The sequence below is a fragment of the Gigantopelta aegis genome, chromosome 9 (genome assembly GCF_016097555.1).
Source record: "Gigantopelta aegis isolate Gae_Host chromosome 9, Gae_host_genome, whole genome shotgun sequence".
In the NCBI taxonomy this organism is placed as follows: Eukaryota; Metazoa; Mollusca; class Gastropoda; order Neomphalida; family Peltospiridae; genus Gigantopelta; species Gigantopelta aegis.
This window is the reverse complement of record NC_054707.1, coordinates 5628716-5641551: the sequence shown is the minus strand read 5'-3', so window position 1 is coordinate 5641551 and position 12836 is coordinate 5628716. Positions and strand designations below refer to the sequence as shown.

The 12836-nt window shown below is 37.3% G+C and overlaps 1 protein-coding gene across 1 annotated transcript; it reads left to right on the top strand.

The window, feature by feature from the left end:
• Window positions 1-3883: 3883 nt before the first annotated feature.
• Window positions 3884-11771, top strand: LOC121381922 (fucolectin-3-like). Its single transcript, XM_041511347.1, has 4 exons — window positions 3884-4011; window positions 5537-5761; window positions 6569-6799; window positions 10286-11771. The coding sequence occupies exons 1-4, from the start codon at window positions 3918-3920 to the stop codon at window positions 10519-10521; spliced, it is 786 nt and encodes a 261-aa protein (XP_041367281.1). The 5' UTR covers window positions 3884-3917; the 3' UTR covers window positions 10522-11771.
• Window positions 11772-12836: the final 1065 nt, after the last annotated feature.

Sequence of the window (12836 nt, the reverse complement as noted above, 5' to 3'; positions counted from 1 at the left end):
ACATTAACTTTAAGCCCTGTCTGGGAAGAATTGGAGGATTAGAGGTTCGACAAGGGCCACATGAAGATATTTATTAAAATTTTATTGTTAACCAGTTTAAGGAGGGGTACCGAACATATCGGTAACTAAAGTGTGACCGAACAGGCGGGAGGGAGGCAAGTGTGAAAAAAAGGGAGAGGGGGCTAACCCCCAGACAAACCTAACTCACCCTACGGCCTAAACCGCCTACGCCTAAGCGTCTAAACCCTAACCTCCGGCAGCACACCCCATTCCCCCCGTCGCCCCCCCTCCCCCCCCCCCCAATCCGTCCAACCGTCGTGCCCTCCAACGTCGGTACCCCTCATATAAATATCCAGCGATGGTGTCCCTAGGAGAGGGACACAGATTATTTATCCAGCACTGGTAACAGAAGTTTACGAAGTTGAAAGATGATAGTTAAGTCTGGCAAGTCGTGGCTGTGAAACGTATTCTGTAGAATAGAAGATCCGAGGCGCCTCTCTGTAGACCAAAAGAACATAAACGTTACGTCATTCACAAGACACTGGCACCCTTTAATTTAGAAAACCAAACAACTAAGAGAAGGTATGGGTAAACCTAATCATAGTACCTCGGCATAGGAGCAGCATCCCGCCCTATTGAATTCCTATTTTTTATTAAATCAAAAAGATTTCTAAAACAGGATAAAAATAACAAACACATTAAAAGAGCACGCCTGTAAACATATTAAAAAAATTCTTTTAAAATAACGCCAAACACATTATAAATCTTAAATAAATTTTAAAAATTAAGGACAAGCCGGCAAAGGGTGGAATAGTTATTGCCAGATAACAACCCCTGCCCCATACAAACCTGAAGCTGACCCTAACACATTCATACACTCAACACCAACACCACATTAAAAGAAAAATTAATATTAAAATATTTGTTTAAAATTACCGGAGAAGAAATATTAAAACAAGAAGCGACCGAGCGCGATATATTCCGACGACGGTAGCGACGGCCAGAGATTAAAAATATAATAGAGCGAGTGGCTCATATGTTGATAAAAAAAGGAATATTGACAATAAATAATAATATACTCTCAAAAATTAATGATAGAGGGAATATATGGTAAAAATGGGAGGAGAATTTTATTTAATTTTAGATTCTTTATTAAATCAAAACACCGGACCGATGGATTGGCAGAAGGGCCCTAAGGGCATACCCCAATGGACAGCCGTACATTATAACGGGGGGAGTCCCGGCCAGGCCCGGGACACAACAACAAGTATTGTTCCCGACCCAACCAGAACTTACCGAATGCCACCCTGGAACCACCTCCAATCCAACCAACGATCCGGTTTCACAAGATTAATAAAAACTTTTCCCAACATAATTAAAGACAGGAATTAAAATATGACAATATAAATAATAATGCCATCCCGGTGTCAAATAGTGACCATGGAAAGAGCCCGCCCGTCGCCGCAGAAGGATAGTACACAACATACGGCTAATGACGGACCTCAACACGTACTAACCTCACGTAGGAGAGGTCAAGAGTTATCCCCCGGAATGGCAAATAACAAGGCTAAAATATAAGTAAAACAGCTTAAGAAGGTGTGGAAGCAGCCAAAGCGAGACTGTATATTTAAATACCAACTTTGGATTGGAAAACAAAGGCCATCAACAACCTGTCTATTACTGACTTATATTTCGACTGTGGATTTAATAAATTATAGGCATTAAATATAATGCTATTATTTCCAAAAACAAATTCCAGTTTCAGTCTAATTTTGGTATGCTTGGTGCATTCAGTCAAATAATGATTTACATTATCGATTTTATTACACACCAAGCAATTGGGTGTATCTAATTTTTTAATTTAAAATTTTGTATCATTTAAACCAAAAGATACACCCATTCTAAGTCTCGCTATTGTTTTAGTTGCTTTAATATTAAAAGAAACTGGACCAGGTGTTGAGACCCTTGGTTTAATATGGGAGTGCCACGCCCTCCCAATCAGACTGCCATAAATCACCAATGCGTGGCTCTGCCATAGAACAAATCTCGCTAAAGTTGTATTCCACAGAAATACCAACCTCAGGACGACTTAGTGACTTCTTGGCATTGGCGTCTGCCAACTCATTACCCTCGATGCCAATATGAGCTGGGACCCATTCGAGGACGACAAATACCTGTTTGACAGTTAATTTATTATAAAATTTATATATATATTTTAATAATTTCAGGTCTGACGCCACTGGTTCCTGATATAGCCTGGAGGGCACTAAGACTGTCAGAGAAAACCACATATCTATTAGGGCTATATAAATTATGATATTTATCTATCCACATCAACGCATAAAGGATGGCCATTAACTCTGTGGTATAAACTGATGTGTGGTCCGTTAGCCTAGCCCTAATGGCAACAGGTTTACTTAGATTATTTAAGTTTTGAATAATAAAGGCCATTCCTGTTCTGCCGGTGGTTGGGTCCTTCGACCCGTCAGTATATACTTGTATAACGTTCGGGTAGAAGTCATCAACCACCGCCCGAAATAAAATGTTTTGGTTCTTATAATTCTCAATTTTAAGAATTTCATTGCGGATGTGGTAGTTGACAACCGGGGTGCCGATCTGCCAAGGGAATTTAAAATTAATATTAGCACGGCTAATAGGCACCGAAATCAACCAAAAACTTATTGAGATATGATATTATAGAGGTGTGGTTATCCCTGACAGTAACCAGCTCGACAGGAGTAATTAAATTAATAGTGCTTCGTCTAAGTGCTATGGGAACCACACCCAATTCAGCTAAGACACTATCATATGGACACTGGAATGTATGCTATGCGTGCGTTTATATACCGCATACGGCCAGCCTCGATGGAATGAAACGGCCGTTTGCTAAACCATTGTTATTTAATTATTTTAACAAAAATAATCACAGTTCAATTATGATATTATAACCCTCGAAACCATAAGATGAAACAAATCCATTCATTGCAAAGCTTGAGTATGATATTTATGTATTATAACAAACTATTCAATCAGTTTATCGAAATAACGGTTTCCTCGCTTTTTAAATTTCGATACAAATATGTCACAAATATAGCAAGACAAGACTAAAGTTGTATACTAACCGGCCGCGAGCAACGCGAGCGATTATTTTAGAAATTTAGGATGCAAACCAATTTATATAGATGGCTCGTTCTCCTGGTTGAAATATTACGATGACAGAAAATTGAATTTTGTTATAACATGCAAATGATGTGTCACCAACAAAACAATTTTTTAAATTTATTTTCTAACGACACCACTAGAGCACATTGATTTATTAATCATCGGCTATTGGATGTCAAACATTTTGGCAATTTTGACAATTTATAGTTTTAGAAAGGAAACCCGCTACATTTTTTTCCATTAGTAGCAAGGGATGTTTTATATGCACCATCTATAGACATCATATCACATACCACGGCTTTTCATATACCAGTCGTGGTGCACTGTGTGGAAAGAGAATTAGCCTAATGGGCCCTCCGACGGGGTTAACACGTGATTATCAAATGTGAGAGAAACAACGGATATATCTTCCGGAGTCCAGTGTAAGTTATGACAATAAATAAAAGGTTCAATGCATTAGTCATGATTTCTGTTGGGTGGGTTGTATTTTTTATTTTTTTTTTCCCCCCCATTCAAATGCAGATGTATAGTTAAATGAAAAGTGTAGATGTATCTCCCCCCCCCCCCCCCCCCCCCAAACAAAGAAACAAATAAATTATTTAAAAACGCGTCTGGTTAACACCAATCGGTAATACGACGCACTTCATCGAGTAATAACAGCGAACATCCAGCTAGAAACTAAATAATAAATCAAATGACTCAGTACATTGTTGCAGTAGGCCCTACAGTGTCGTGGGCAGCCGTCCTATAAACTAATGATACAAATACAGTTTCCACACTTGAGAATAATATTCCTGTCAGATCACACTATGGAGGTTTTACTGTTTGTGTTTTACATTCTTGCTCTAGGTAAGAAACCAAGTATTGTTGATATTCATAGTATCAGACTTTTATTTCTCAAATTTGACGTGACGCCCATGGGGTTGACTTTGGACCCTTTAGCGTCATTATACAAAACAATCTGTTTCATTACAAAAGTTAGAATTTAAGAGGGTAACTCATGTACTTGTATTTGTTCAAATTAATATACTCGTATTTATTTTACATTATGAAACGTTATAGAAGGGGTGTTACCTTTCGTTTTCAAAATATATCTTTATATAATAATAAAAAATGAAAAATATTTACATTCTTACTGAGAAATGTTTACTAAAAAATTGGGAATAAAAAACGACACAGCCTTTGGGGAATGGTGCCGATTATTTGAGTGTAGAAACCTAGCTGATAAAACCCCGAGTATTCTTGTTTTAATTATCTATATTATGTGAATGGATGTTTAACGACACCCCAGTACAAATATACACATCGACTATTGGGTGTCAAATAAAAGTAAGTATATGAATATGATTATTTACATTAGGATCGAAAATTATATAACTATGTAAAACCACATTGTAAAGGGATATCGTGAAAACTACAATACATTATAAAAATCAAGGTAAGTATATTTTAAAATTTTGTATCAAAATGTTTTCCACCACATTTCTGTCACCAAATGTTCTTTTTTCGTCGGCTTCAGATGATTACACTCCACCAAAATGTGGCGTACAGTCAGCGTACACTATTCGAGGAGGGTTCTTCCTCAAAATAAAAGAATGTGTCACATATGTATGGCCGATGCGGGCACGAAACAAGACGACCTCATCCTTCCTGTACCGCCTATAAGAGGACTGCCACTATCCTAGGACTGTCTTCACAGAATGGGGTCATCTGTGCAGCCTCAGGGTTAGAGTTAGCTGAGGGAACATATAGCTGAGTGAACATAGGCATGATCCCCACAAAATTAAGCTTGTTCGCAACCGCGCCGTTGCAATAATCTTCCTAAGACGAAAATATATATTGGTTAAAACAATATTTAAAATCACTGTATGGAACATCAACACTAGCATGGGGTAAATTCAAAGCAGATTTGGTAACAGACGCTGCTTTTTCTTTGCCGACATGTCTTGGTTAGGCAAAATGTTAACATCTTTATTGGCAATGGAAGGAAGGAAGGAAATATTTTATTTAACAATGCACTCAACATATTATATTTACGGTTATATATGGCGTCGGACATATGGTTAAGGACCACACAGATATTAAGAAAGGAAATTTGCTATCGCCACTTCATGGGCTACTCTTTTCGATTAGCAGCAAGGTATCTTTTATATGCACCATCCCACTGACAGAATAACACATACCACGGCCTCTGATATACCTATCGTGGTGCATTGGCTGGATCGAGAAATAGACAAATGGGCCCACCGATGGGGATCGATCCCAGACCGACCGTGTATCAAGCGTGCGCTTTACCATTGGGCTACGTCCCGCCCAAAACCGATGAGATAATATGTTTTTATACATTGACTGATTTACATTTGTATATTTGTAGGACATGGATCAGAAACAAATATTGCTTTATACAAGACAGCGCGTCAGTCGTCTATTTTCGGAGTTGATGTTGCTTCTAGGGCCGTTGATGGGGACACAAACTCTAATTATCAGTTTGGCAGCTGTATGCATACGAAACCTGGATACGGCCTATGGTGGGAAGTGGATCTGTTCGGATTCTTCGAGATAGACCGAGTGGTCGTGTTCAACAGAGGGGATTGTTGTTGTGAGTAGATCAGACAAGAATGTTTTTTTGTTGTTTTTTACGACACCACTAGAGCCCATTAACATCTCCCACTGGCGTAACTAGGATTTTAGATTAGCGGGGGAACCAACTACTGAGAGACGGGGGCAACTCATACTATGTATGTATGTACTGATGATTTTATAAAATTTAATACAGTAAAATAGAAAAGAAAAAAAAAGTTCGATTGGATGGGGGGCATATCCCCCGTGTCTCCCCCTTTGCTACGCCACTGACATCTCCCTCACCCACCCCCGCGCCCAGGAATTAATTTCGTTTTATTTAACGACCAAACTAAATGTCAAACATTTGATAAAACATTGGCGAATGTGTTGTAGTTGTAGGACATTGGCGAATGTGTGTTCTACTGGTAAAACTTACGCGAATGCGTGTTCTAATAGTAAGACATTGGCTAATGCGTGTTCCAGTGGTAAGGCAATGGCGAATGCGTGTTCTAGTAGTAAAAAAAAAATGGCGAGTGGGTATTCTCGTAGTAAGACATAGGCGAATGCGTGTTCTTGTGATAATGCATTGGTGAATTAGTGTTCTTGTGGTCGAATGCGTGTTCTAGTTGTAAGACAATGGCGAATGCGTGTTCTTGTGGTAAGACATTGGCGAATGCATAAGACATAGGCGAATGAGTGTTCTATTTATTTACATTAAATGCATAATATGCACCATTATTAAAGTAACACATCTATTAAAATAAAATATAATAAATTGGTTGTGTTCAAATTGCCAACGATCTGTTGAATAGCCTACATTTATTTTTGATTTCTTTTTTTTTAGCCGACAGATTAAAGAATTTCACCATCTATGTGTTTGTGAACGACCCTCATAAGTTCGTGAACGAGAAACCACTTTTCTGCGGCGATCATCCTGGAGCAGCTGGTATCTCTGTCACCATCACCTGTCAGACTGGTGTACGGGGACGTTTTCTCAGGATAACTCACTACAACAGGGGCTACGCTCTAACCATGTGTGAAGTACAAGTGTACGGAGATGCAGCACCTAAACCAAGTATGTGACAGTCTTGCCCACTGGACTGAATTAGCCAGATTTTGCACGGTGCTGGATTAATAGAATATATCACCGTTGTCAGGTGTAGATAAGGCAATTCCAACCAGAGGGATAAAAATGTTTTTTGTAAGGACCGAGGTTTACTAAATAATACAGGTGTGAAATGCAAATAATTTGAAATTACTTTTAACTCAAATGCTTTCATACAACTTGAGGTATTTCACTACATAATTGCCAATAATAGAGCATAATTCCTGAATATTATAGTGTGCAATAATAAAAGACTGTTCCATTATCAGACAGATAAGAAAAGGGTGATTCTTGTTTTATTATTTTAAAACATTATTTGTAGAGCACTTGATAATAAAATGACATTCGTGTTCAATTTCTAGTGGACAGTTGTGACAATATCTCTCATTTGCTGCGACAGTTGTGTTTTTGTGTCTTCACTTTCCAATCATCATAGGCGTACGGGTTCCCATTTTGTAGGGGGGGGGGGGGGTAGGGGCAGGCTGGGTTTGCCCGTATTAAACGAACATGGCCTAAATTGAAAAACAACTTTTTATTTATATTACCGTTACTACCAAGCAGCTATATAGGGTTGCCAACGAATCTCTATGCACTTTTAATTGATTACAATTACTTTTTAGGGTAAACTGATGGAAATACATGGTATAAAGGTCTCGGGTTAGCACATTTTCGCCCGGATATCTGTATAATATTTGCCCGAATTAGAGGTTTTGACCCAGCACTGTCCTGCCCACTGTCTCATACGTTTATATGCAGGGACAGTTGGTTTCTTGTGTCTTCCCTTTCCAATCATAAGTGAATGTGTACTCAAACGAAGCCTACTAAAAACTGTTCCACTATTAAAGACTTTGGCATGCAACAAGTAGGTCTCAGCTGTATTCGACATCTCTTTCAATGACAGGACCGGCCTCGGTGGCGTCGTGGTTAGGCCATCGGTCTACAGGCTGGTAGGTACTGGGTTCGGATCCCAGTCGAAGCATGGGATTTTTAATCCAGATACCGACTCCAAACCCTGAGTGAGTGCTCCGCAAGGCTCAATGGGTAGGTGTAAACCACTTGCACCGACCAGTGATCCATAACTGGTTCAACAAAGGCCATGGTTTGTGCTATCCTGCCTGTGGGAAGCACAAATAAAAGATCCCTTGCTGCCATTCGGAAGAGTAGCCCATGTAGTGGCGACAGCGGGTTTCCTCTCAAAGTATGTGTGGTCCTTAACCATATGTCTGACGCTATATAACCGTAAATAAAATGTGTTGAGTGCGTCGTTAAATAAAACACTTCTTTCTTTCTTTCTTTCAATGACAATCATATAGGTGTGCATTTTATGGTCATAGTTCTTGGGAGTTTTGTTTGATATGAGCTGTGTCGTCCTACAATGCATAAAGTACTGCTTATACTTAATTATGATTTCACCTAAACTGCACGAAGTCGGCGACTCTGAAGTTAAAGATAGATATGCAGTAATTCCCAGTAGGTTTGCTGCATTATAAGTTTAGCTGTTGTTCTGAACTGACGTTGGGCTATTAATATACGCTGCAGTCAGCAGCGGGTTGTTTGAAGTCTGTATAATTAAAGACATTCATAATTATATCATACGTCAGTTTTCCTAATTCTCCTAATTTTGCAGCATTACTTGTGTATTTATTGACCCCCAAACATGCCAAAATCCATTTACAGAATTTCATGTGCAGTTCGAGGGAGAAATAGTTTGTGTTACAAACTTATGGTCCCCAAATTTCACTCCAATATAACAGTATCGGTTAAATTAATGTATTGGATAGTTTAGTACAAATATTGATAGGTGGATAGTGTTTAAGAATTGATTTCAACACGTGATTTAATGATTTAATACCTAAATAAATTGACATTTGCTTCACTCCTAATAGTGACGTCATGTCAAGAGAAAGAAGAAAAAACCCTTAATACTGCCCACTACAAGCGTTTTGACTGAATATCGTAAGTAAGAGGAATAGATGAGTAAGTTTTTAAGATTGTGGGATTCCCTCAATAAAAACACGATAACATTTTTTACAGATACTCCTAATAGGTGTAGTATTAGAATAGGATAATATCGTTTCGTCTCGTCCCAAAATCCAAATTTTGTGATAAATCCGTATAATTAAGAAGGAAACACAGTGATACTACACTTTCCGTCTTCTTTTTCTTTCTTTTCTTTTTTGGAACAGAATAAATAGAACTTATCCATCAACGTGAATAAAATACAAAGTTATAGCAATACTATACGAAAAATAAAAATGTATATAATTATGTAAAAACAGTGTAAAGACTTGTGGGGAAAAATACAGTATAAATATGTAGATGAGTTTAAATGTTTTGTTTTATAGAAATCAAAATATTTTAAAACTGTTTACATTAATTCCAGGTGCAATTTAAAGGATCAACGTGTAACACACATTCAATGTTCACTGGCAATGTTCACACTGAGGAGGAGGGTCCTAAGTTAACAGAAATGTTCAGCATTGTACTCAAAATACCAGTGGCAATCCATGTAACAATACGTAGTGCTTCGTTTGGAATCTTATATAGCTGTTTGATAGCAATGCAAATAGGAATACACGTTGTTATTCAGATTCGGACATTTTTGTTAGAATCGAGCACAAATCAGCCTCCTCCCTTCCCTTCCCCGCCTCATAAATATGTAGATTCACACACCAGTTGTTTTGCCATGTTATTTATTGCATGAGATTATAGTGCGCAATACTATTATATTTGTATAAATCTTGTGCACTATAAACGAGTGCTGTAAGTAACATGGCAAAACAACTGGTATTTGGTTCTGTATTGGTTACATACCACCGTTCTATATTGTGATTCGCATGGGTTTAATTAAATAACACAACTTACTTCGTCTGGAAAGTTCGTTAAATTTCATACAATTGACGGAACGCTGAGCGTATTGGCTAGGAACATTCATCATTCGGTTGAACACTTATTACGCATGCGATATTTTGTATCAAACATATGTTCAATACAATATTTGTTATTGCATGGTCAGAATTGTCTTTATTACTATAGTAATATTAAGTGCTGCACGCTTCTTCCTTGTGGTCGACTGGTATATCAAAGGCCGTGGTATGTGCTATCCTGTCTGGAATGGTGCATATAAAAGATCCCTTTCTACTAATGATGCGAATGTAGCGGGTTTCCTCTCTAAGACTACAGGTTAAATTTACCAAATGTTTGACACCCAACAGCCGATGATTAATAAATCAATGTGCTCTAGTGGTGTCGTTAAACAAAACAAACTTTAACTTTAAACTCTTCACTGTGGTCCAATGAGGTTATTGTTAATCTGAACACCGGGCTACATACGCCCTGTAGTCTAATACGTTTGTAACTATTATTGGAACGTTGATCAGACATCAGGTAGATGTAAGCCTACATACGCCATATGATGTAATACTTATGATGTAAAATTATTGTTTCTACTTTCAGGTGTTATATTTGAACCTCAGTCAGACATCAGTTGGACAGCATCCTACCCAGTTGACAGGTCCTACATGTACCAGTGTAATTGCAAGTGCTTCAGAACCGACACGTGTCTTGCTTTCGACTACAACATCCAGTCTCACGAGTGTCAAATGGTCGACACTAACACATACACCCCTAAAGGAGAACCTTGGGTGTATTATGGCATCAAGAAATTTATCAGTACGTCTGTGTGTAATTAGGTTACCTTCTCTGTGTTAGGCAAAAAACAAAAAGTCCGTTTCTAGTCAAACCAAAGTTCCACAATTGATGCGACGATGCAGGTTTTTTTGGGGTATTTAAAGCATGGATTGCACAGAAAAGGTGGGTAGGTCTATATTTAGGCGAGGGGTTTGTTTTACGTCCTCCTCATCTGCAATGGTGCCCCCTCCTTTGCCTTGGTACTCTAAATATTTTCCTTTACATTTTTCATATAGCCATGGACATTTTGATGACATCGATTTTGGCCTCAAATGTTTCTAAAACAAGCCATGCTACTCATTCAGAACAACAGGACCTGTTTTAGAGAGACATTAAAGATCGCTAATGGCCCAAGCCAGCATGTAAACCATTTTGGCTCCATGTGCGCTTTTGCTTCATAGCAAGAAAAGCCCGGCAAAAATCAACAGAATTTTTTTTTTTTAAATGGACGCGGCAAGGGTCAAAATCGCCGCGCGCGCTGACCAAATACCAGGCATTTATTGTGTTTGGCCGTACTTCTGATGCTTGCTGACAACACTCTGTGGATAACAATTTGCTGTATTTTTTATTGTCTCTAAAATGGTTCACCGGAACCGGAATTCTTGTGAAAATAACGTACCAGAATTTCATGTCTTTAAGCCAATACGGAAAATGCCACCTTTGAGAAGATAAAGTGTTATCTAAAATTGGTCCAGGCCTTAAATTAAGAAGTTGAATAAAACAAAAACATTATACTGTAATAAAGACAAAGGGTGCAAGTTGGGATACCAACGGAATATGTAATTATCGGTCCCTGACAAACTTAGTCAACTGTTTCAATATCGGAAGAGAGGCAGTTATTAATTATATTTCTAACTGAGATGGGGCAATGCATACATGCATTCTGGTCGTCCCATAGTCGACTAATGGGATGAGGGGGTGCTTCCGACACCTATCAATATAGCTGTTTGTGTAATGCTATTTTAAATGATGTGTAATGTCTGCTTAAATTTGCGAAATGAATGCCGGTACATTAGTACCTACAATTTTTTTTTTTTTTTTTTTTTTTTTAATTAATAACTGTTTATTTTTTCTTGACCATTCCCTTGTTGACAAATATCAACCCATGCAAAGGGAGAAGACATGGGTTGTTACAGTAATGTTATATATAATTTATACACACATAATGTAGTTACTACTTTATAGGCAGACTTAATTAAAATAATATATTCACAAGGACCTGGATTTTAACAAGTATCTAGAGTAAATGAAAGTATATAATGATATATGAAAATGAGAGAGAGAGAGAGAGAGAGAGAGAGAGAGAGAGAGAGAGAGAGAGAGAGAGAGAGAGAGAGAGAGAGAGAGAGAGAGAGGGGGGGGGTAAAAGAAAAACAAATATGCACACACATACATACACACACACGCACGTGTTTTGATTATGTACATATTTATCATTATTTATAACAACATTTTAGTGGTCTGTAAAAAGAAGTAGGATATACAATAGGCATACAGATATGAAGGTGTTTTACTTTACATCAATTTCACGTGACCTGTTGGGGCTCATGAAAACAAATGAATGAACAAAAGTAATTTTAAGATTATATATCAAATAGAGAATGGTACATTGCCCACTTGGTAACGAATTTATTAAAGCAGTTTTTACTGTAGTGAATATGTTTCTCAATCATGTATCTCTGTTTAACTTCGTTTTGGAATCTGTGATATTTGTATTTTTACACAGTCCTTTACACTTTGTTTTTATTTAACTGTTGAATTTTTATATTGATGTTGATCATCATTTTGTTTTTCCCATTACCATTGTTTGACACCCAATAGCCGATGTATTTTTCATGCTGGGGTGTCGTTAAACATTCATTCATTCATTCATTCGTTTTGGAAATGAGTAATGTTTAACTGTATATTTTGCACTTTGCATTTATATATAAAATACTTAGCTAACAATAATAATAAATAAAAAATATTATCTGTTTTAGTATTACTTTTGCATTCAATAATAACAAGTTCAAATGATAAATTTAGGTTAAATATATGATTACAAGATTTTAATAACCAATTCAAAAAATGGTTCCAAAAAAACTGAACAACTTTACATTCCCAAAATAGATGTTCTATAGATTTTCGCATTTCATGACAAAAAGTACACATTTCACTGTCAATAAGTTTTAGTTTATAAGCAAACGTGTTGGTAGTCAGTATCCTGTGTAAAATTCTATATTAGAAACATCTTAATTTTATTTCTTGAGTGGTTATAAATGGCTTTAAATAGATAACAGACCAGTTTAGGTTGGAAGTGAAATGAAGTTGCCATTTT